The sequence below is a fragment of the Helianthus annuus genome, chromosome 6 (genome assembly GCF_002127325.2).
Source record: "Helianthus annuus cultivar XRQ/B chromosome 6, HanXRQr2.0-SUNRISE, whole genome shotgun sequence".
NCBI lineage: Eukaryota > Viridiplantae > Streptophyta > Magnoliopsida > Asterales > Asteraceae > Helianthus > Helianthus annuus.
In genome coordinates this window covers 31,532,764-31,553,095 of record NC_035438.2, presented here as the reverse complement: position 1 = coordinate 31,553,095, position 20,332 = coordinate 31,532,764, and the positions used below count along the sequence as shown (strand labels likewise).

At 38.5% G+C, this 20,332-nt stretch overlaps 2 protein-coding genes across 2 annotated transcripts; one reads left to right on the top strand and one right to left on the bottom strand.

Annotated features, from left to right (window-relative positions):
- The first annotated feature begins 359 nt into the window (after positions 1-359).
- On the top strand, positions 360-2,744 carry LOC110889691 (protein-tyrosine-phosphatase MKP1). Its single transcript, XM_022137255.2, has 2 exons — positions 360-2,431; positions 2,520-2,744. Exons 1-2 carry the CDS (start codon positions 473-475, stop codon positions 2,607-2,609), a joined length of 2,049 nt encoding a protein of 682 aa, XP_021992947.1. The 5' UTR covers positions 360-472; the 3' UTR covers positions 2,610-2,744.
- On the bottom strand, positions 2,734-8,046 carry LOC110889690 (coilin). The gene is made up of 14 exons (XM_022137254.2): positions 7,660-8,046; positions 6,661-6,725; positions 6,343-6,582; positions 6,072-6,248; positions 5,936-6,002; positions 5,725-5,802; positions 5,568-5,639; positions 5,382-5,481; positions 4,795-4,826; positions 4,368-4,556; positions 4,198-4,269; positions 3,819-3,950; positions 3,550-3,727; positions 2,734-3,457 (listed from the first exon to the last, which is right to left on the bottom strand). Exons 1-14 carry the CDS (start codon positions 7,855-7,857, stop codon positions 2,973-2,975), a joined length of 2,085 nt encoding a protein of 694 aa, XP_021992946.1. The 5' UTR covers positions 7,858-8,046; the 3' UTR covers positions 2,734-2,972.
- Between the last annotated feature and the right edge of the window lie 12,286 nt (positions 8,047-20,332).

The window sequence follows — 20,332 nt, the reverse complement described above, 5'->3', positions numbered from 1 at the left end:
TTTTACCACAGTGTGGGCTTTCTTCGGACGGTGGGTTTCCTCTGGAATTGATGACAACCCAGGTCATCAACGTTGTTTGCGATCACGTGCGTGAGTAGCCTTTTGCCTATAAGTGTAGCGGGTACCTGGACTTTGTTGGACATTCAAAAGAAAATTTAATCCATTTGAAAAAAAAAAATGAAATAAAATATAAATAAAACCGTTATTTAACAGAACTCTGTAGCAGCAACGAATAAAGTCAAGCATAGTAGTCAGTCACTATACATATAGCAACAGATATTCCACGATGACGCTTGCACTTTGACTGGTTCTTAGTTTACCGGTCAAAAATGGCCAACATCTTCCTTCCTTATGTTATTCAATCTTTTATTATCACCTACTTTTATAGAGTTTCTCATTCTTCTTCTAGCAACCTCACATGGGTATGTAATCAAATTCTCATTATTTTAGTTCCAAAACCAATAATTCAAAGATGTTGGGAGAAGAAGAAGAAGACAATCCACAACCACTGCCACAGCCGCAGCCGCCAGCCGCAGGAGACAATCGAAGAATATATTCGCGGTCGGTTTCATGGGCTGCTGGCAAGGCGAGAGCGTCTTTGCCCCCTCTTCAGCCACTATCTGTTTCTCGGCCCAGAGTCGAGGAGTGGCCGAGGGCGGGCTCTGACGATCTCGGTGTTTGGCCAAATATCGCGGCCGCTACACCCGGTGCTAGACTTAAACCACCAGCTTTGCCATTGAACTTAAACAAAAAACTAGGGAAGCCCCCTAGAGAATTTGAGTTCAAGAAAGATAAACTCGCATTTTTCGATAAAGAGTGTTCGAGGATCATAGACCATGTGTTTCTTGGAAGCGATGCAGTCGCGAAGAATCGTGATGTTCTTCGCCTAAATGGGATCACACATGTTTTAAACTGTGTCGGGTTCGTGTGTCATGAGTATTTTAAAAAGGACTTGGTGTACAAAACACTTTGGCTTCAAGACATCCCGTCGGAGGATATTACTTCCATCCTATACGATGTTTTCGATTACTTTGAGGATGTCCGTGAGCAAAACAGACGGGTTTTCGTGCACTGTTGTCAAGGCGTGTCGAGGTCAACATCTTTGGTCATAGCTTACATTATGTGGAGAGATGGTCAGAGCTTTGAAACCGCATTTCAACAAGTCAAAGCGGCCCGAGGGGTAACCAACCCCAACATGGGGTTTGCGAGCCAGCTTCTACAGTGTCAAAAACGGGTCCACGCCTTGCCCGTGAGCCCGAATTCTGTTTTGAGAATGTATCGGATCGCACCACACTCGTCTTATGCACCGCTTCACCTTGTGCCTAAACTATTGGCTCGGCCTAATGCAATGGCTCTGGATTCTCGTGGTGCGTTTATTGTTAATCTTCCTTCAGCGATTTATGTTTGGGTTGGGAAGAAATGCGATGCATTAATGTATGAAAGTGCAAGATTAGCAGCGTCACAGGTTATTAGATACGAGAAAGCAAACGGGCCCGCTTTGACAATTAAAGAAGGGGAAGAATTGAGCGAATTCTGGAATGCACTTGGGAACGATCAAGATCGAGAACATAACATGGTAACTAGAGGTATTGTTGGTCAAAGGAAGGTTGTTGACTACGACATAGATTTTGAGGTTTTCGATAAGGCGGTGAATAGCGGGGTGGTCCCACCGTTGTCAATCTCGGGAAATGTGTCCGAGACGTGTTTGCCAGCTAGGCGAAGCGGGTGGGAAATATTGAGAAGGAAGTTTGCCACTGGAGTAATGAAGGATTTGATTACATCATCTAAAGAAGTAGAATCACTAGATTCTATTTCTTCCGATCAAAACTGGGTAAAAAACAAAGACGATGACAATGACGATGAATGTATGTCGTCGGATTCATTTTCGTCTTTTCTTGTTGATGATTCAAGAAAGTTTGGTAATTCATCACCGTCGATCTCACCTACAACATCTGATTGCTCAAATTCATTCTCATTTTCACCCACATCGTCTAATTGGTCTGATTTATCGGTATTAGAAACCTCAGATCCTAATGCTAATCTAAACACCGAATTAGGAAACATTACGCCATCTATCGATGGGGGCAGTGAGACCCAGAAAACTCTAGCCAGAACCTGGTCGTTTTCTATAGATGACCAGACCCTGCAATATTTTGATGATAACGACGAACAGGATAACCAGGCCCGGAACAATGACCAAAATGACCCTGACTTCGCTCTTTATCAATGGCCTACCATGGAGAAAGTCGAGAAGGGTAGTATGGGAATCCCCGAGTCCAAAGGCGCATATGTAACTTATGTAACAGATGTTTTGTACATCTGGGTAGGCCATGATTTCTCGGGTATCAAAGGGGATGACGATATCAACTGGCAATCGGTTGGTCGTGATTTTCTACTCAACGAAGGTCTGGAAACAAGCTCAATTATTAAGGTAATAACGGACGCGTATAACTGTATAAGCAACATTTTTGTCTATTCTTAAACCATATTACGAAGTATTTCTTTTATCTAATACACAGATAGTTAAAGAAGGGGAAGAACCAGAGCAACTATGGAAGCATCTTCATTGTTTCTCATTCCAGAACACTGTAGTGAAAGATCAAATGTGACATCATATAATTATTATTATTATTATGGTTTAATTTTTTTTTCCCATTATGTGAGATCCTGTACAGTTTCTAAGCTCTAAAAATGTACTTTCTGATGTCACCCAATTATATAACAAACAGTTTCTTCTAGTTTAATATAAGAGATTAGCTCATTAAACACTCAGAAAATCAAAGGAGTTAGCAGATAGATAGTTTACTCCACCACATACTGGAAAAGAAAACAATCTTTATACAAACATATATATTCTAGGGTTAGGGTGCAAGTTTATAATAGCGGACACCGGGTTGCATACCGCAAAATTTGCCTTAGCTTCCACATCTTGAAACACAGGCTAAAAAACCAACCCTTTCATTCATGTCAAATTACCCATTTTGCCCTCGACCACGGCCACGGCCACGGTTTTGACCACGTCCTCGACCTCTCGGAGCCCCACGTGACCATGGTTTCCCACTGCCACGAGAACTCCCTGCGTGCCAGTCATTTTCTTTGTCTGGTTGAATGACCGAACTAGCCCTAGAGACGACAAACGCAGACCATGGTCTTCCCCATGAACTTCCATTCTCACAATTGTTCTCGGTGGGGGCCTTCTGCTTTGCATCTGACCAGCTGGCGTTATTCTCTTGAACACGATCAGGCTTACTAGCAGCTGACCATGGATCAGAAGAATTACCTTTTTGCCCTTCTTTCACCCCGGACGACTCTGGTTTATCAGCATCTGGAACCGTACTTGTACTTGGGCCAGGCCCACTGTATGAAGATGGGTTCAGCCCAGAATGATTTGGGCCATTTGGCTTGGGCGTTTCTGTGATCTTAGAGCTGAAACGGTCCCATGGACTCACTTCTTCTCCTACCAAACATCAATATGATTGTGAGAATACGAATAGCTATATATATATATATATATATATATAGTGATAGAAAATTAGAAAGTCAATATACCTGGATTGTTGACTTTTGTCACATCTATGTTGTTGTCATTAACGTTAAACACCAAATTTTTTGCAGCAACCTTGCTTGGGGGAGTTTGACTTTGACTAGTACCAATATTGACTATTTCCATGGCATCTGGATCATGTTGCATGATGTTGCGAACATCAACAAGGGCTGAATAATTTATCTGCACAAAAATAGATGTTTGTAATAAATTAATAATCCACAGTTTTAACGCATTTGACTAGTCAATGCTGAAAGGTTTAACTAATAACTACCTCTAAACTACCATCTTCTCCGTAAAGAGGATCGTTGGGCCCGTTATCATTAATCTGTTCCGTAACGATAGGATATTCTGGCACGGGGATCAAGACAATGTCCTTGGCATCATAATAAGATATCCTTCCAGCCTGAAATGTAAACACACTTTTTACATCACTATTACGATAATAATCTATACATTTGAATAAAACAATTTAGGAGGTTGTACGCATTACAAGACTTTGGGAAACTTTCTGTCTATTTAACCTGATCCCCGTTTAGCGCAACTTTTTATTTGACCCATTTTGAGATTAAAAAACAAAAACAAGGCAAATCTTGTTCATAAGTAAATGGGTCCCCACCGCTACGTCTATTTTTTTCTGAGAAGAAAGTTACCCGGAACGATGAATACTCGGGGATCCACGAAGAGTTTAACTCGAGCAGACGATATGCAATCACATCACCTTCCTGTGAATCAAACGAAATATTGGCTAAGATGAACTAGGGTTTAATAAAGGATAAACAAATGACAAAACACAAATAACACATTGAAACACATGTTTGACCTTTGGTTCGGAGCAAGGAGGAAGCTTGTCAAAGTCGTTAATGTCAATTACAGGTACTTGCGAATCTTTAAACAACATTTTGAATAATTCTTTATTTCTTATTTTAGCCTCGTCCTTTTTGAACTTTTCTCTACTCCATTTTTGACCTTTTCTCTTGCTGCTACTACCACTATTCCGCTTACAAGTTTCCTGGAGCACAACTCAAGAACTCATGGTATGGAAACGTATAAAAGCCAAAAAACACAAGTGAAATTAGCTAAATATATGACATGTTGCTATATATGATGACACACTGGTGCATACACGATGCAGTTGTGTTACTTTACATGCATGGAGATGAAATTGAAAACCCGTGAACGTGAGAAACATATGAATAGCCATGTTATCGTATAAAGTACGAAAATATTATTAACTTTGGGAGACATACACTGAATACTCCAGTCTGTTTTGCAGCTCGATCTGCATGAAACAGAGATGAACTTTAGCACTGTGCAACGGCACCGGTAACCCGATCCCGAGATACCGCAAAATACAAGAATAGGTGCGACTGATCTAAAAAGTTATAAATAAAAATGGATCTCGAGTTTATAAATTAGAGTAAAGTACATGGATGGTCCCTGTGGTTTACCAAAATTTTGCTTTTGATCCCTAGCTTCCCAAAAGTACACAGATGATCCCTGTGGTTTGCACTTTGTAACACATTTAGTCCACAACCAACAAATCTAAAGGTTTTAGCATGTCCAAGTTAGGGACTAAATGCGTTACAAAGTACAAACCACAGGGACCATCCATGTACCTTTGGAAAAAACTGGGGACTAAATGCGTCACAAAGTCCAAACCATAGGGACTATTCGTGTACCTTTGGAAAACTAGGGACCAAATCTAAAATTTGGAAATCCACAGGGCCATCCATGTACTTTATAAAGTATGTGGTAACATTATACATAAATAACAATATCGTACATATACATTGTTAAAATTTGAAAGAAAACATTTAAACTATATAGCATATACCTCTGGCGGGTGTTTCAAACCGAATGTGCCCGGGCCGGGTTACAACGGGACCCACATCCCCATTCTGCACAGGCTGTTCAGAAGCCTGTTTCCAGTATAGCTGCAAAGTGCAAATGAAAAAGAATTATCGATAAACGTAATACTTAAGAGATACGGGAATTTTCTGGTACACGATTATTTACTTACTAGTCCCTTTGGCTGACCATTAGCCTCTTCGTTCTTACGTTTATTTACTTCAGGCTTTGAATTTGCTTGCGGCTGCAATTTACAAATGACAAGAAATGTGTATATATAACTTTCAACATTTACGGATATTCTTTCACAAGTTTTAACGAAGTAATACCTTCTTTTTTCCTATTTTAGCAAGTTCTCGCATCCATTGTCTTTTAGCCTTTTTCCGTCTAGCGCTTCTACTAGGGAGCTGATATTATGATGTTTAATGTCAAAAAGGACATGATTTATATCAACCACAAATTCTATAGAAACGTATAAAAGGTAAAATAATTGTTGTCGCCATTTATAAATCATGCCGCGCATCAATCATTATTACAAACCTTTTTAGCCACAGGAGCATCAGATGCTTGATTGACTTCTTTAGCATTCTCTTGAAGATCTTCACTCCTGTAAACCATGGATTAAATTACCAGAAAATGGATACGTGCATACATATGATAATAATATTATTATTACCGTTTTGCAACGGAAGGAGATTTAACTTTTTTGTTACTTGTTGCAGCTTTTATATCAGTCCCCTTCTTACTACTGATCTTCATGGGACGAGATGCATCGTCGTCAACGTTTTCAGTTTCCTCTGTTTCAACCTCATCTTCATCGTCATCCGACACCCCCACACGTAATCTCTTTTTTCTGTGATTCAAAAAGCAAAAACAAAAACAGACACAAAAAAAAAACAAGTAATAAATATTTATACCAATATGAGGGTACACAAAATACGTCTTACTTCGAGTTCGGAAGATTTGTGGAGGCTTTTCTTTTTTTGGAAACTGCTTCTTCGGGTAACTCTTCATCGTGTGACTGTTCTTCATCAAACTCGACAGATGTACTTTGGTCTTCTCCAGCCTTAACGGATTTATTATTTTCTAAAAGTAGCAAACCGTCATCTCCTGGTTCCGACACGTCATCTTCATCTTCATCGATCAAATTACCTGCGTCAGGTGTCGTGCCGCCTTTCTTTTTCACACTAAACAACAGAAAACGCATGCTTGTTAAGTAGATAGTAACGTATTATGGTTAATATGAAACGGAAAGTTAAACTGACCAAATAATCTCCTTGTCTTTCAAGATTTCAGTTGACTCAAAAGGTGGCAATGTAAATCCCTCCATCTGCACCGCAAAAAACATCCAGATGTGAGGAGAGTATGGTAACTTTCCGCGTCAACTCAACACTTAATTGCAAATAACAATAAATGGATCTTCCCCAATAGCTACAATAATGGTAAGGAAGTAAATAAGATCAAATAAAATAAACAAACGAACAACATATGGTTATGTAACAGAAACTCGACCAGTTTGGCGAGAGTTATCATCCTTTCTTGAATATCTGTTACCTATAATATGTCATTCCAATAGCTACAAGATCGGTAACATACTAAATAAGATCAAACAAAATACCCAAATGAGCAACATACGGTAGAGTAACAGAAACACAACCAACATACGGTAGAGTAACAGAAACATGACCAATACAGGTAAAGTTATTATCTTTGTTTACATATTTGTTGCCTGTTTTGCTATAGTAAAGTACAAAAATTTACAACCACAAGCATCCAAGAAATCCCTTGCATACATGTTAACCAAAAACAAAAAGAACAACCCAAATACACTACAAATAAATCATTTTGGGACTAAAGAGTAAAAAAAAATGAATCATATGATTATATAGCACTTACACTTGTAAATTGTAATAGAAAAGGTTTTAACTTTGTTTTCAAAGTAAAATGGGTTGATTTAAACTTCAAGATTTACATAAATTCTAAAGCTTTGCTAGTAAAACAAGAAACACATAGAGAACAATTAGCATTTCAAAACAATGAAGTTAAAAATCAAAATTATGGGGATAACAACATCAAATGCCGTTACTATTTAGTTTAGTACATTCCAAGGTAAATGTAAAACAAATAATGTTAAAAAAAGTATATATAAAAGATGTAAGCAAAATTAGCATATGGAATTTTAAAAAAAAAAACATGTTAAATAAATTTAGGGTTTATGACATATATTTGAAAAGAAACATAGAAAAAGGGAAAAAGAGAGTTACAGAGAGGAGGATCCCATTAGGGCAAGAGCGATGGAGTTTGAAAATGCGGAGAAGATGTGAGCAGATATCGGAGATTGTTGGGTGTTGTTGCGATTTGAGGAGAAGCCAGCTGTGGTTCATGCCGTCCGATCGCTGTGTTTTGCTGAGAATCGAACGATCTTCGAACACCAGACGGAGTCTTAACGATGGTGTCCCCATTTTACATGCAGAAACACACACACATACACTAGAGAGAGAGACGTATGTTTTGAGGGAAATTGGGGAAAGCGTTGAGGAAGAGACGACCAGTCGACCACTGCTGTCCCTCTAAAACCCTACCATAGTGAACCAGTCACCAGAGTCATGAATGAGAGTGATTATGATCGAAGAGTTCTGTAACCGATGAATAAGGAAGGGGAGTGAAGAAAAAGGAAAAAAACCTATATTTTTTTTTAACCGCATGTGGTTAGGATGTCGTTAACCGTGTTAGTAGTTAGTATGTTAATTCATCAAGTTAGTATTAAAATCACCCCTTACCTAGGTTTGAACCCAGGACCTCCAAGAAAAGCAAACGATGTCACGTAGGATAGTTTATGGCTACCGTGAATGGGAGTGGAATTGTGAATTTGTTAACCTGTTAATTATGTTAATGGGAACAGTGGTTGGGGTCATTGATGTGGGAACCACTCACATACCACCTTTTTATTTATTTTTGAGTAAATTACAAGTTTTGTCATTTATGTTTGTCCCAAATTTCAGGCGCTGTCCTTTACCTTTAAAATTGATGAGTTTTGTTCTTAATGTTTCAAAATCTTGCACGTTATGTCCTTTAAGGCAAACCCAGTTATTTTTTTTGTTAAATCTGATCATGTGCAAGGCACATGAGGGCATTTTTGTAATTTCATTTTTTTAATAAATGGAAACAAAATATAATTATTATTATATGTTATATACATAAACCTAGTTTCAGTCATCATCTTCCTCAAATATGAACCCTAATTTGAGCATCATGTTTCACGTCAAATTTGAGTTATATGATCACAATTAACGAATAAAACCTTAGGGCTTTTGAATGGAAAATGAAAACGAGTAGGATGGTGGCTTTCTTACCTAAAATCGGTGCACAGATTACAACGGCGGCTCGCCGGAAAAGGTTGCAGCGGCGGCAATGACAACAGAGGAGGGAGTGATTTTGAATGAGGAGGAAACGGGTAGAATGGTGCCTTTCTTACAGGTTATATATAGTGAATAAGAAAGAATCAATTAAAAACTATATCGGCTCTTTATTATCAGATTTAATAAAAAAAATTTGCCGTTCAATGCATACCAAGTCCGTTAGTTGTTTATTGGTCAAGGCCTCTGACCTTTGAAATTTATATGTTTGACCTAGTTAACAAACTATGACTTTGTGAGGGGCTTAAATCAATCACCTCTGAGTTTGGTAAAAGGGATGGAGAAACACAGACGGATGACGTGATATCGGCTCTAGAAAAGAACGGTATCAACCCTCCTCCTTTCTACTCTGAAGCAAATTAGGGCACTTTCCCGCCTTTCTACCTCACCGGAAAACGCACCCAAAGACCGCCGGAACCGGAGGTGAAGGTGATGGCGGCGGTGGTGGGGGGAGTGGTGACAGCGGTTGTGGAGGTGGAGGTGAATGTGATGGTGGCGGTGGTGGTGGGGAGTGGTGACAGTGGCTATGGAGATAGAGGTGGAGGTGATTGTGGTTTTTAGTGAGAGAGGGTAGAAAGAGAGATGGTCTGCAACTTGTGAAGATGGTGAGTTATTTATTTTAAGCTAATTACATAAAATAAATTTGCCTAAAAAATGAAATTACAAAAATGCCCTTATGTGCCTTGCACATGATTAGATTTAACAAAAAAAATTAACTTGGTTAGGGCTAAAGGACATAACGTGCAAGATTTTAAAACATTAAGTACAAAACTCATCAATTTTAAAGGTAAAGGACAGCGCCTGTAATTTGGTACAAACATAAAGGACAAAACTTGTAATTTACTCTTTATTTTTTTATTATTTTTAAGTTATTGGTATTGAGTGTTTACTTAATCCACAACACATAGTTAATAGTTATTTAGTTAATAATCAAGTTCTTACGTGGCAATTAGGGGTGTGCACGGTTCGGTTTTTTGGGTAAAATCAAAACCGAAACCGAAATATCGGTTTTTGGCTTTTTACAACCGTTCGGTTTCGTTTTTTCGGTTTTTATGTTTGTACGGTTCGGTTTTTCGGTTATTTCGGTTGTTGGAACAAAACTATGTAAGATTCAAAAAAATATAAAGTATAATTTAAAATATAAAAATCTTTATTATATGTTTACATTTAAAGTTATTATACTTAACTTCTTTAATTAATATTGGTTACATAAACCTAACATTCTAATCTATTTTTATGTTTCTCTAAATTTTTTATTAAGACATTTTCTTTTATAATAATTTGAAGATCATTTAATTTTTATATAAAATTTTGTTATTTCTTATAGGTAATAAATAGATTACTTCAATTATAAATAAACATGTAATGTTTTTATTATAAACACTTAACATTCAAGAATAAAATTAATAATTTCTACTAGTATTGGGTTAAACATTTAAAGAACTTAAACTTAAACTTAAAAATATATGGATTGTAACTTATCGGTTCGGTTCGGTTTTTTTCGGTTATTGAAAATGGTTATCCAAAAACCAAACCGAAATTTTCGGTTATTAAAAGTCTGAAAACTAAACCGTCGGTTATTGTTTCGGTTCGGTTTTTTTCGGTTCGGTTTTGTCGATTATTTCGGTTACGGTTCGGTTATTTCGGTTTTCTGCTCACTCCTAGTGGCAATGACGTGAGATGATGCGGTAGTTAGCTTAATTAACCCACCACACATAGTCTTAGGTTACATGATGTATTTAGCGCTTCTTGCTACATCATCTTTATAGCACCTTCAACACCGATTCCAAGGCTACATGGCATGTCAATTATTTACAACTTTTTTCTATACATGGTATGTCAATTATTTACAACATTTTTTCTAAAAGAAAACAATACAATATATACTTTGCTTAACATTAGGGAGTCACATTATTATTTAGCATATTAACTGTTTTTCTCTTTTATGACTAGAATATATTTTTTTTCCTTAAAAAAGCAAATTAATTATATGAGATTGTTGGCTAGCTTCTTAACCAAACCTCTGATTCATACTTATTTAACCACTATTGGAGATTATTGAATCCACAAATACACGCCTAAATAAACATTTGAGATGGTTAAAGGTATCTTTAATATTTATATGTTTACATCAACAAATCAACATGAGATATGTCCATTCACATATGAAGATACTAGCTTTAAATAATACTTATCAAGTCCATAATCATTTAACTTGGACACCAAAAGACCAAAACACCCTTGGCGTTATGACAATCAACAAATCACCACTAAAGGTGGAGAGGGGGGGTCTTTAATCTATAACTCAGGGTGACTGGGCACTTCATGGGTAGGAGTATGCGGGTAAGGTATTTCGCATAGTAATACTGCCGCCACCCCCTAGGGTAGGCCATGCGGGTTCCGGTCACGGGTTTACCTACCCGCACTAAAAAGTGTAAAGGTTTGAAGGTTGGGGTGTTTAAGGTTGTGTGATTGATAGGTGGAGTAAAACAGTATGGTCCATGGTTCTAGAATACTTATGGGCAGGGGCGTAGTTTTCAAGGGGCGCCCGACCCCCCGAACTTTTCGCTCAATGGTGTTATGTATGTACGTTTCGTATAGAATTTTTTAGGTATATACGTTTTCGACCCCCCAGTTTTATAATAAAATATTTACTTATATAGAATTTTTAGGTTCGGTGACTTCCAACCCCCCGGTAGAAATTTTCAAGCTTCGCCACTGCTTATGGGTAGGCGTCGCCCAATGTTTTGTGGTTCTATGGTACCTTGGGTGTCACACCCCCTGTAACACCCCATGTTTCGAAAGTCAAAGTCAAAGTCAAGATTGAAGTCAAAGGGAGACAAGACTGCTAATTGCGATCTGTCACTCCTTGCTCAATTTCTGTTTTGACTTCTTTAACTCGTAGATAGTCTAATTTATGCTTAACGTTAGTTGTATTATGTGGAGTACTTATTACTAATCGAGGATTATTCACTATTTATCGCATATGTTATCGCTTATCGCAACCGCACTCGTAACTCAAGCTACGAATTTTGGTTATGGTTATACGTGTATGTGCCTTAATGTGTTACCTGTGCATGTTATCTATATTGTGTTGTGGTGATTAATCGAAACGCAGTCGAAACTCAATCGCAAACGCTAAACGCAAGTGAAATAGGATGATTGTATGTTAGATATAGTAGTTGGGATTAAAAGTAATTTGAATGAGAAACTCTATCGCATCGCAACGCTCGCAATCGCAATCGAAACAACAAAACTCGTCGCACCGGACACGCGAACTAACTGGCCAATCGACCAAGCGACCAGCCGATCGACCAGCCGTTCGATCGAGCGGTATCGATCAGCCAGTCGACCGGACTGTCGCTCGATCGATCTACCCTTTCCACTTTGGGAAACCCTATAAATACCCCATGTCACCATCACAACTTACCACTTTTGGCACCCTCTGCTCGAACCAGCCGCACTTAAGCTTCTTTCTCCGATTTCTCTCAAATCTTATAAGTCTTCGACCTAAATCTTGTACTTCTTTGATCTACACTTTATTCTACACCTTTCTATCTTTTGAATCTTAACTTTTAACCGTGAAATCACTAGATTTGAGGTGTTCTAGGATGATGTCATCATGGTGTTCTTGAGAACTTCATGTTTGGGCATCAATCCACCGAGAACAACTTAGATCTAACTGATTTCCACATAAACAAACAAAGATCTCTCATAGATCTGAACATATTCACGGTAAAAAGGATTGAAAGATGGTTTTCCAACTTTCTTTCAACTCTTTTACACTCAATGCACTCAAAACCGACGGAATCGGAGCTTGTTCTAACCATCTACTACTTCTTGTTGATGTGTTGGTTCAAGATCTGGATTCTATCCACGAGACAACCGATTTCGGGCTAACCAAGAACAACCATCTTGAACCGGTTAACTGGTTGAACTTGGGTGATTCCTGTTCAATCGGGTCACTAGAGTCAAGATGGGGTTCTGTTGATTAACACTTTGTCACACCGTCTCGATAAAACGATAAACTATCAAAACAACCAAGTGTAAGACGTTCGGAACGACCAGGACGGAATGCCGTCCGATCGGACTACCGTCCGATCGGATTATCATCCGAACGGGTTGTCACCCGATCGACTTACACCTTGGCCCCACACCTAACTTTTTTTTTTCAAACCTTGAAGAATGAACATTGAACGAAGGGCTGACCGATCGGATTACCACCCGATCGGACTACCACTCAACCATGTAATGATCAGACTTCAACACTTAAACAATTTTCAACATGTTCAATGTCAGTGGATTGCCACCCGAACGGACTACTATCCGATCGAATGGCAAACTGCGGTGAACTTATTCTCACTAAAGTGTCCAATCAATCGGGTTGTCGTCCGATCGAACGTTCGTCCGATCGACCGACCTGAAAAGTAGTGATACTTCTATGTTTTCAAAATACTGCAACGAAAACTTCAAAAGTCAAGCCATCATACACAAACACATCCTTCCTAAAGGAAGAAACAATCCACACGAAAGGCCACCCGATCGGATGACCATCCGAGCGGACTGTCACTCGCACGATCAGTTGTCCGGTCGGACTACCATCCGATCGAACTGTTGTCCGACCCACTCGCACTCCTTATCGTTTTACGCGTCGCCTATCGTTATGCTATCGTTCTGGTCAGGCTAACACTACTCTCTAGCGCTCCCTTCAATCCATCAATCGATGTGAGTATACTCGATCCCTTTTTGCTTTACGCACTTTTGGGTGTTACATACGTTACTTATTCTAAATCACATCAAACACACTACGCAATACTTCAAAACGCTAACCGTTATCGCATGTTATACGTGACTTAATGAATGCTTGTTTGTTATGTTTACACATGGAATGCTGTCTACCTGCCTTAGCAACGATAGTACTATAGTTTGGACACAACACCTATTCACTCAGGGGTTGTTAAAGGACAATTAGTTACATGGCTCACAGTGGTGAGTGTGTATCGCGAACTGCCTTGGGCAGTCAACCCGTAGTCATTGGTATCGATAGGTTCATGTCGATAACTAACATGCCTCATTTCACACTGTGTACGTGCTAGTTATGCGTAATCGATTTCGATTTCTATTATATATACTAAACTTGTATGCTCACCTTTACACTACGTGTATTGACTTTTATTTTAACGTATGTGACGGGTGCTTAGGATGCTTATTTGCTTACTTTGCTGTGAAATCGAGGCTAGGAAAGACCTAGGTCAACAATAAACAATTGTCTGTAATAAAAATCTGAGTTGTCGGAACAGAACAATTTGACTAGATCTTTTCTGTAATAATTGTATTATCATTTATGACATGGTATGGGACGTGTTGCTTTAAATATTTGGTAAATATAGTTGTTATGGAAACTTCTGAACAATCTGTTTCGCTCAGTGTCGCGCCCCGATGATTCCGCCATCGGTTGCGGTGTGACACCCCCGACCCACTGTCACACCCCGATTTCCACGTGTCTCACCGGTGGGCCCGGTGGGGGATTACCGTGACGATGTTGGCAACAATATAGTCAAACCACACAATTATATAATGCACAGCGGAAGCATAAGATAAATATATAAACTCAACCTCTGGTTGTAATATCAAATGTATTACAGAAGTTGATTATATCCACAGTGGATCGTAAATAAACATAAAGCATTTTTCCATCAGATACTGCAATCAAGCTTGCGAGACTTATCACGACGCTAGGGAGCTAATACCAGCCAATTTACGTTTAGGTACCTGCACTTAATCTTTTTGGGGAAAATACGTCAGTTTACACTGGTAAATACATTCAACTGACACATTTGAAAATGTTTATTAAAATTGATTTGAATGCACAAGGCACAAACTCTTTTATAACTTGGGTAAATTATAATAAAATCTTGTGAACGTTTTACATGTTCTTTTATGCGTTCAGTAGCCCGGGTCGTGCCGGGTTAAAGATTTATAGACACACCACGTTTGCGTAAAACCGTAGTGTAAAAACCAACGGCTACGTCTTTTAATTTTAATGTCGACACTTTATACCGGGTGTACGCCTACACCGGGATGTCGATGGTCGTGGCCATTTCGTAAAATGATGCCAAGGATATCCGGGACAACGGTCATTAAACCCCCCAAAGGCTTATAAGCAACAAAACTGTTTAAATGAGCCGATCATATTTAATCAATTAACCACCTAAGCGATGGAATTATATAATGCTCAATCAAGCGGTATTAATATACCGTAACCCAAGCCCATATAGGGGAAATAAGTTAAAGTATTTACCTTTGCAAGTATAAATCCTTAATTTAGATCAAGTCACCGATAGCTTTTACTGGGGCTCCTAATCTGGAACGAAGGTTTTAATTAACCTCTTAGAATCCTAACGGGTCGTTATAATGGCCGTAGCCTAGACCGGTTGGTTCTGATATATATAGATATGGTTTAATCGCGCGAAAAGGCGAAAACCGAGAATGGAGTATGATTTGAACCCAACAAGTTCAGTGACTTGTTTTATATGGGTTTATAGTCCATACTCTGGATTTTGGGGTTCAAATAATATAATTTGACCCATATCGGCTATTGCACGAAAACTAGTTCCATGAGCCGTACCGTGTGCGCAAATAGGCGAAACGGTTAACCATAAGTGTCCTACGCTTATTTCCTAAGTCAATATGCCTTAAAAGTATTTTGGTATCAGTAGGATACCTTCCGTAATGCCCGTAACGAGTTTAAGTTAATATTATGCCCCGTAGGGGCTTTTTGGTCATTTTAAAGACTTTAAAAGGGCTTTTCGAGTTCTACAGGAAATCTGAGTTTCCCGAACAGCTTATAAAGCTTAAAATACTTTATTTATTATTTAAAACCAGTAGCAACTGGAATCGGGTCAAAAGACCTTGTAGAACTCCCGTTTTGGCCAAAAAGGGCGTATTCGGTATTTACCGAACCATAGCCATAACCGCAGGTTATGAGCAAGGTAAAAATTATTAAAAATCTTCAAAATTCCCAAAATATTATTTTACCACAGTGGGTAAAAGTTTTGGTGACGAAAACTTGGGTTAGATGGGCGTTATGCTAATCGCGCCGTTAATTACAAAACTTTCTTAAAAGTGCGCTTTTTAGCATAACTCTCATTCTAGACCTCGGATTGACGTGAAACTTTAAGGACATGCTTATAATTTAATAAGCAAGGTTTTGGTCCGTTCACGTGTCCGAAATACTCGTTTTAATTTTAAAAGGCCGTTACGGTCAACTTTTAAGCGAATGACGGAATTGCGCAAAAGACTCGGATAACTCATGAACCGACCACTGAGGTTTATACCAACATGTGACCTGGTCCTAAGAGAGTCCTAAGGTATATTTATACCTCACTAAAATGGGTCAGAACTGAAGTCAAAGCAAAAGTCAAACTTTTGCGACTTTCGGCTCCGAACCGGTTCAATATAGTAAATGATCGATTCAAACGAGCGCAAACAAGTTTATATACTTATTATCATGTTTTATGATTATCAAAACAGGTTCCATAACATATATATTACAGATTATGCGTAAATCGCTAAAATAGCTTTCTGTTGACTTTTTAACCGCACGTTTGACTCGACATTTGACATAGTTAGAGTGGTGATCAGGGGGAACCATTTTAGAGGTTTATTACCCACATAAATACCAACTCATAACCACTTTTGATTCGTCATAAGACTGAACCATTTCTGATTTATTGTAAAGTCAAACCGTAGTTACGACGGTTTGGTTCTTAGCCATTTACTAAGGAAATGTGGAACCACAAAGGGTTAGATCACTTACAGAGGTTGTGTTCTTGCTTATGGAGCAGAGATGAGGACTTGAGAGCACTTAGGATGATCAAAGATGTGAGTTTGAGTTGTGTGAATTGTTATGAGCTTAAGGCATGCTATTTTATAGCCAATGCCAAGTAAACATGATCATTACAACACTCACAATCAGACCAGAGGTGATGGTAGGTGTCCCCTAAGTGTTATGGGTCAAGTGTAGGGTGCCCATGCCCCATTTGTTGGTTATTGATCGTTCAAGCTTCCAAAAGTCAAGAAAACATCAACATTCTGCATCTGGGCACTTTACGCGGCCCGCATGGGAGTTCCCATGCACTATAACGCGGGTCGCCTGAGTTTAATAAATCAGATGCGTAATTGAGGTGGCTCGCGGCCCGCCTCAACTTAAACATAACCTTCACGCGGGTCGCGAGAGGTTAAGATTTCAGAATTTTTAAATCTTTTGTTATGATTACAGAATCTGGCCATTAATAACGAAATCTTTCGTAATGATTTACCTGACCTTTCGGGTTTGAAGGGGTAACTTTGCGGTTTGGCCCTCGGTTATTTACCGATAGGGGCCTCGTGTTATTTACCCGCATTATTAAGTCCCCGGTTTATTTATTAATTATATTGGAAAGCCTTAACTTTCACTGTTGACGCTTTTAACCCTTCTTATACGAATTTGAGTATAACTCTTTCGTTTTAAAACGGAACTTCGCGGAATTTATACGGTATATTCTAGTGAGCGTATAATACTGTTACGAAGTCTTGGGAACGTTAAAGGGTCACTCAGAGGTAATATTAAACAAGTTGACACAGTTAACCCCTGTAGTTCGTAATCTCTCACTTTCTTCCGCGTTTCGCTTCCGTACGTTTTATGATTTATTCGTTTGAAGGTACAAGCATTTATTTAGGGTTACTATACAGTATATTACCCTTGTTGACATTTATAACCCTCGAATTTATATACTTTCAAGGTTTGTCAAAATTAGTCCTTTGTTTGTTATAGATGCCACGTGTAAACAAATGACACGTGTTAACACATCATTGGACACAAAAATTCGAGGTGTTACACCCACCCTGGACGGGAGCCGTGAGCAGTTACAGTAATGGTACCGGTGTTTATTAAATTCGCAGCGGATCGCAGCAGAAAACTTCATCAGGACCGTAGTTAAGAAAATTTCAGAGTTGTAAAAACACCCAAGTTTTAATATTGAACAAGTGGGATAAACCCCATATTACAAACAAAGATTTTTATAGGGATAAACCCTAGTTTTACAAAACACGTTTTTCTTTTCTTTATTCTGATAGCATAGCCACTTTATTTAACCGCCGGTTATTGTTTCGGTTTGGTTTTTTCGGTTCGGTTTTGTCGATTATTTCGGTTACGGTTCGGTTATTTCGGGTTTTCTACTCACCCCTAGTAGCAATGACATGAGATGATGCGGTAGTTAGCTTAATTAACCCACCACACATAGTCTTAGGTTGCATGATGTATTTAGCGCTTCTTGCTACATCATCTTTATAGCACCTTCAACACCGATTCTGAGGCTACATGACATGGCAATTATTTACAACTTTTTTCTATACATAGTATGTCAATTATTTACAACTCTTTTTCTAAAAGAAAACAATACAATATATACTTTGCTTAACATTAGGGAGTCACATTGTTATTTAGCATGTTAACTGTTTTTCTCTTTTATGACTAGAATATATTTTTTTTTCTTAAAAAAGCAAATTAATTATATGAGATTGTTGGCTAGCTTTTTAACCAAACCTGATTCATACTTATTTAACCACTATTGGAGATTCTTGAATCCACAAACACACGCCTAAATGAACATTTGAGATGGTTAAATGTATCTTTAATATTTATATGTTTACATCAACAAATCAACATGAGATATGTCCATTCACATATGAAGATACTAGCTTTAAATAATACTTATTCAAGTCGCATAATCATTTAACTTGGACACCCAAAAGACCAAAACACCCTTGACGTTATGACAATCGACAAATCACCACTAAAGGTGGAGGGGGGGGGGTCTTTAATCTATAACTCAAGGTGGCTGGGGCACTTCATGGGTAGGAGTATGCGGGTAAGGTATTTCGCATGGTAATACTGCCGCCACCCCCTAGGGTAGGCCATGCGGGTTCCGGTCACGGGTTTACCTACCCGCGCTAAAAAGTGTAAAGGTTTGAAGGTTGGGGTGTGTAAGGTTGTGTGATTGATAGGTGGAGTGAAACAGTATGGTCCATGGTTCTAGAATACTTATGGGCAGGGGCGTAGTTTTCAAGGGGCGCCCGACCCCCGAACTTTTCGCTCAATGGTGTTATGTATGTACGTTTCGTATAGAATTTTTTAGGTATATACGTTTTCGACCCCACGGTTTTATAATAAAATATTTACTTATATAGAATTTTTAGGTTCGGTGACTTCCGACCCCCCGATATAAATTTTCAAGCTTCGCCACTGCTTATGGGTTGGCGTCGCCCAATGTTTTGTGGTTCTACGGTACCTTGGGTGTCACACCCCCGACCCACCCGGGACGGGAGCCGTGAGCAGTTACAGCAGTGGTACCGGTGTTTATTAAATTCGCAGCGGAAAACTTCATCGGGACCGTAGTTACGAAAATTTCAGAGTTGTAAAAACACCCAAGTTTTAATATTGAACAAGTGGGATAAACCCCATATTACAAACAAAGATTTTTATAGGGATAAACCCGAGTTTTACAAAACACGTTTTTCTTTTCTTTATTCTGAGAGCATAGCCACTTTATTTAAGCATTCGGTGCTTGATAGCATATTCCTTTACTTTCACATTAAGTCACCTGAAACGCGTTTAAAAACATTTGATAAGCGAAAATTATTGGTGAGATCATTCATTTGTATAAAAAGACACAATATTGTAATTTACAGCATCAAGAGTTTTTACATTTGTTTATATCTTTCAATTACTCAAATCATTAGTTGTCACGGTGGCAGTTCCTGTGGCTGTGATCATATTACTATTGGCTAACTCTTTGTCCAATAGCAACGCTTGACTAGTAGTGTATACAAAACCCCACATACCTGCAGTAACTTCATAATACAAAGACTTAATCACTGTAAATACAACTTGGAAAACATTTTGGGTTTTGCGAAATCATTTGAGTAAAAGATAATGACTCATTTTGCAAATCTATAGTTCTCCTTTAACATGTCTCATGATTCTAAGCCTTCTGATACTAAGCCTCTTGATTAACAGTAAGTTTAGAGTTCCAAGTCTTCTATTATTAAGCGTCTACTTTATCAGTGAATTTATAGTTTTAAGCCTTCTGATTCTAACTCGTAGTTTCCAGAATGTAATCCTTATTAGTGTATAAACCAAACTCAAACTTTAGCGATAATCATGAGATCAAAACCTCAACGTAGTTAACAAAGTGGAGCCTTATAGAGGCAGTACTTTGGCATCCGTTTGATTGGTTTATCGATCAATCGGACATTGTATTGTTTCAGTGATTAGGGTTTAATACACGAGAATACAGAGAAACAGAGTAACGAGAGATTAGAGGATCGATTCATAAGTCGAAAATGCGTGAATGTTTCCGTCCCAGACATGGCCCTTATATAGGCCAGGTGGACCACTCACATGCCACCTTTTTATTTATTTTTTTATTAATTTTATGTTATTGGTATTGGGTGTTTACTTAATCCACAACACATAGTT

Coding starts and splice junctions, on each gene's coding strand:
- LOC110889691 (XM_022137255.2), top strand. CDS start 473: ATGTTGGGAGAAGAAGAAGAAGACAATCCACAACCACTGCCACAGCCG. Junction 2,432..2,519: donor AAACAAGCTCAATTATTAAG/GTAATAACGGAC, acceptor TCTAATACACAG/ATAGTTAAAGAAGGGGAAGA.
- LOC110889690 (XM_022137254.2), bottom strand. CDS start 7,857: ATGGGGACACCATCGTTAAGACTCCGTCTGGTGTTCGAAGATCGTTCG. Junction 4,270..4,367: donor CTCCTTGCTCCGAACCAAAG/GTCAAACATGTG, acceptor TTTGATTCACAG/GAAGGTGATGTGATTGCATA. Junction 3,728..3,818: donor GAGAAGATGGTAGTTTAGAG/GTAGTTATTAGT, acceptor ATTTTTGTGCAG/ATAAATTATTCAGCCCTTGT.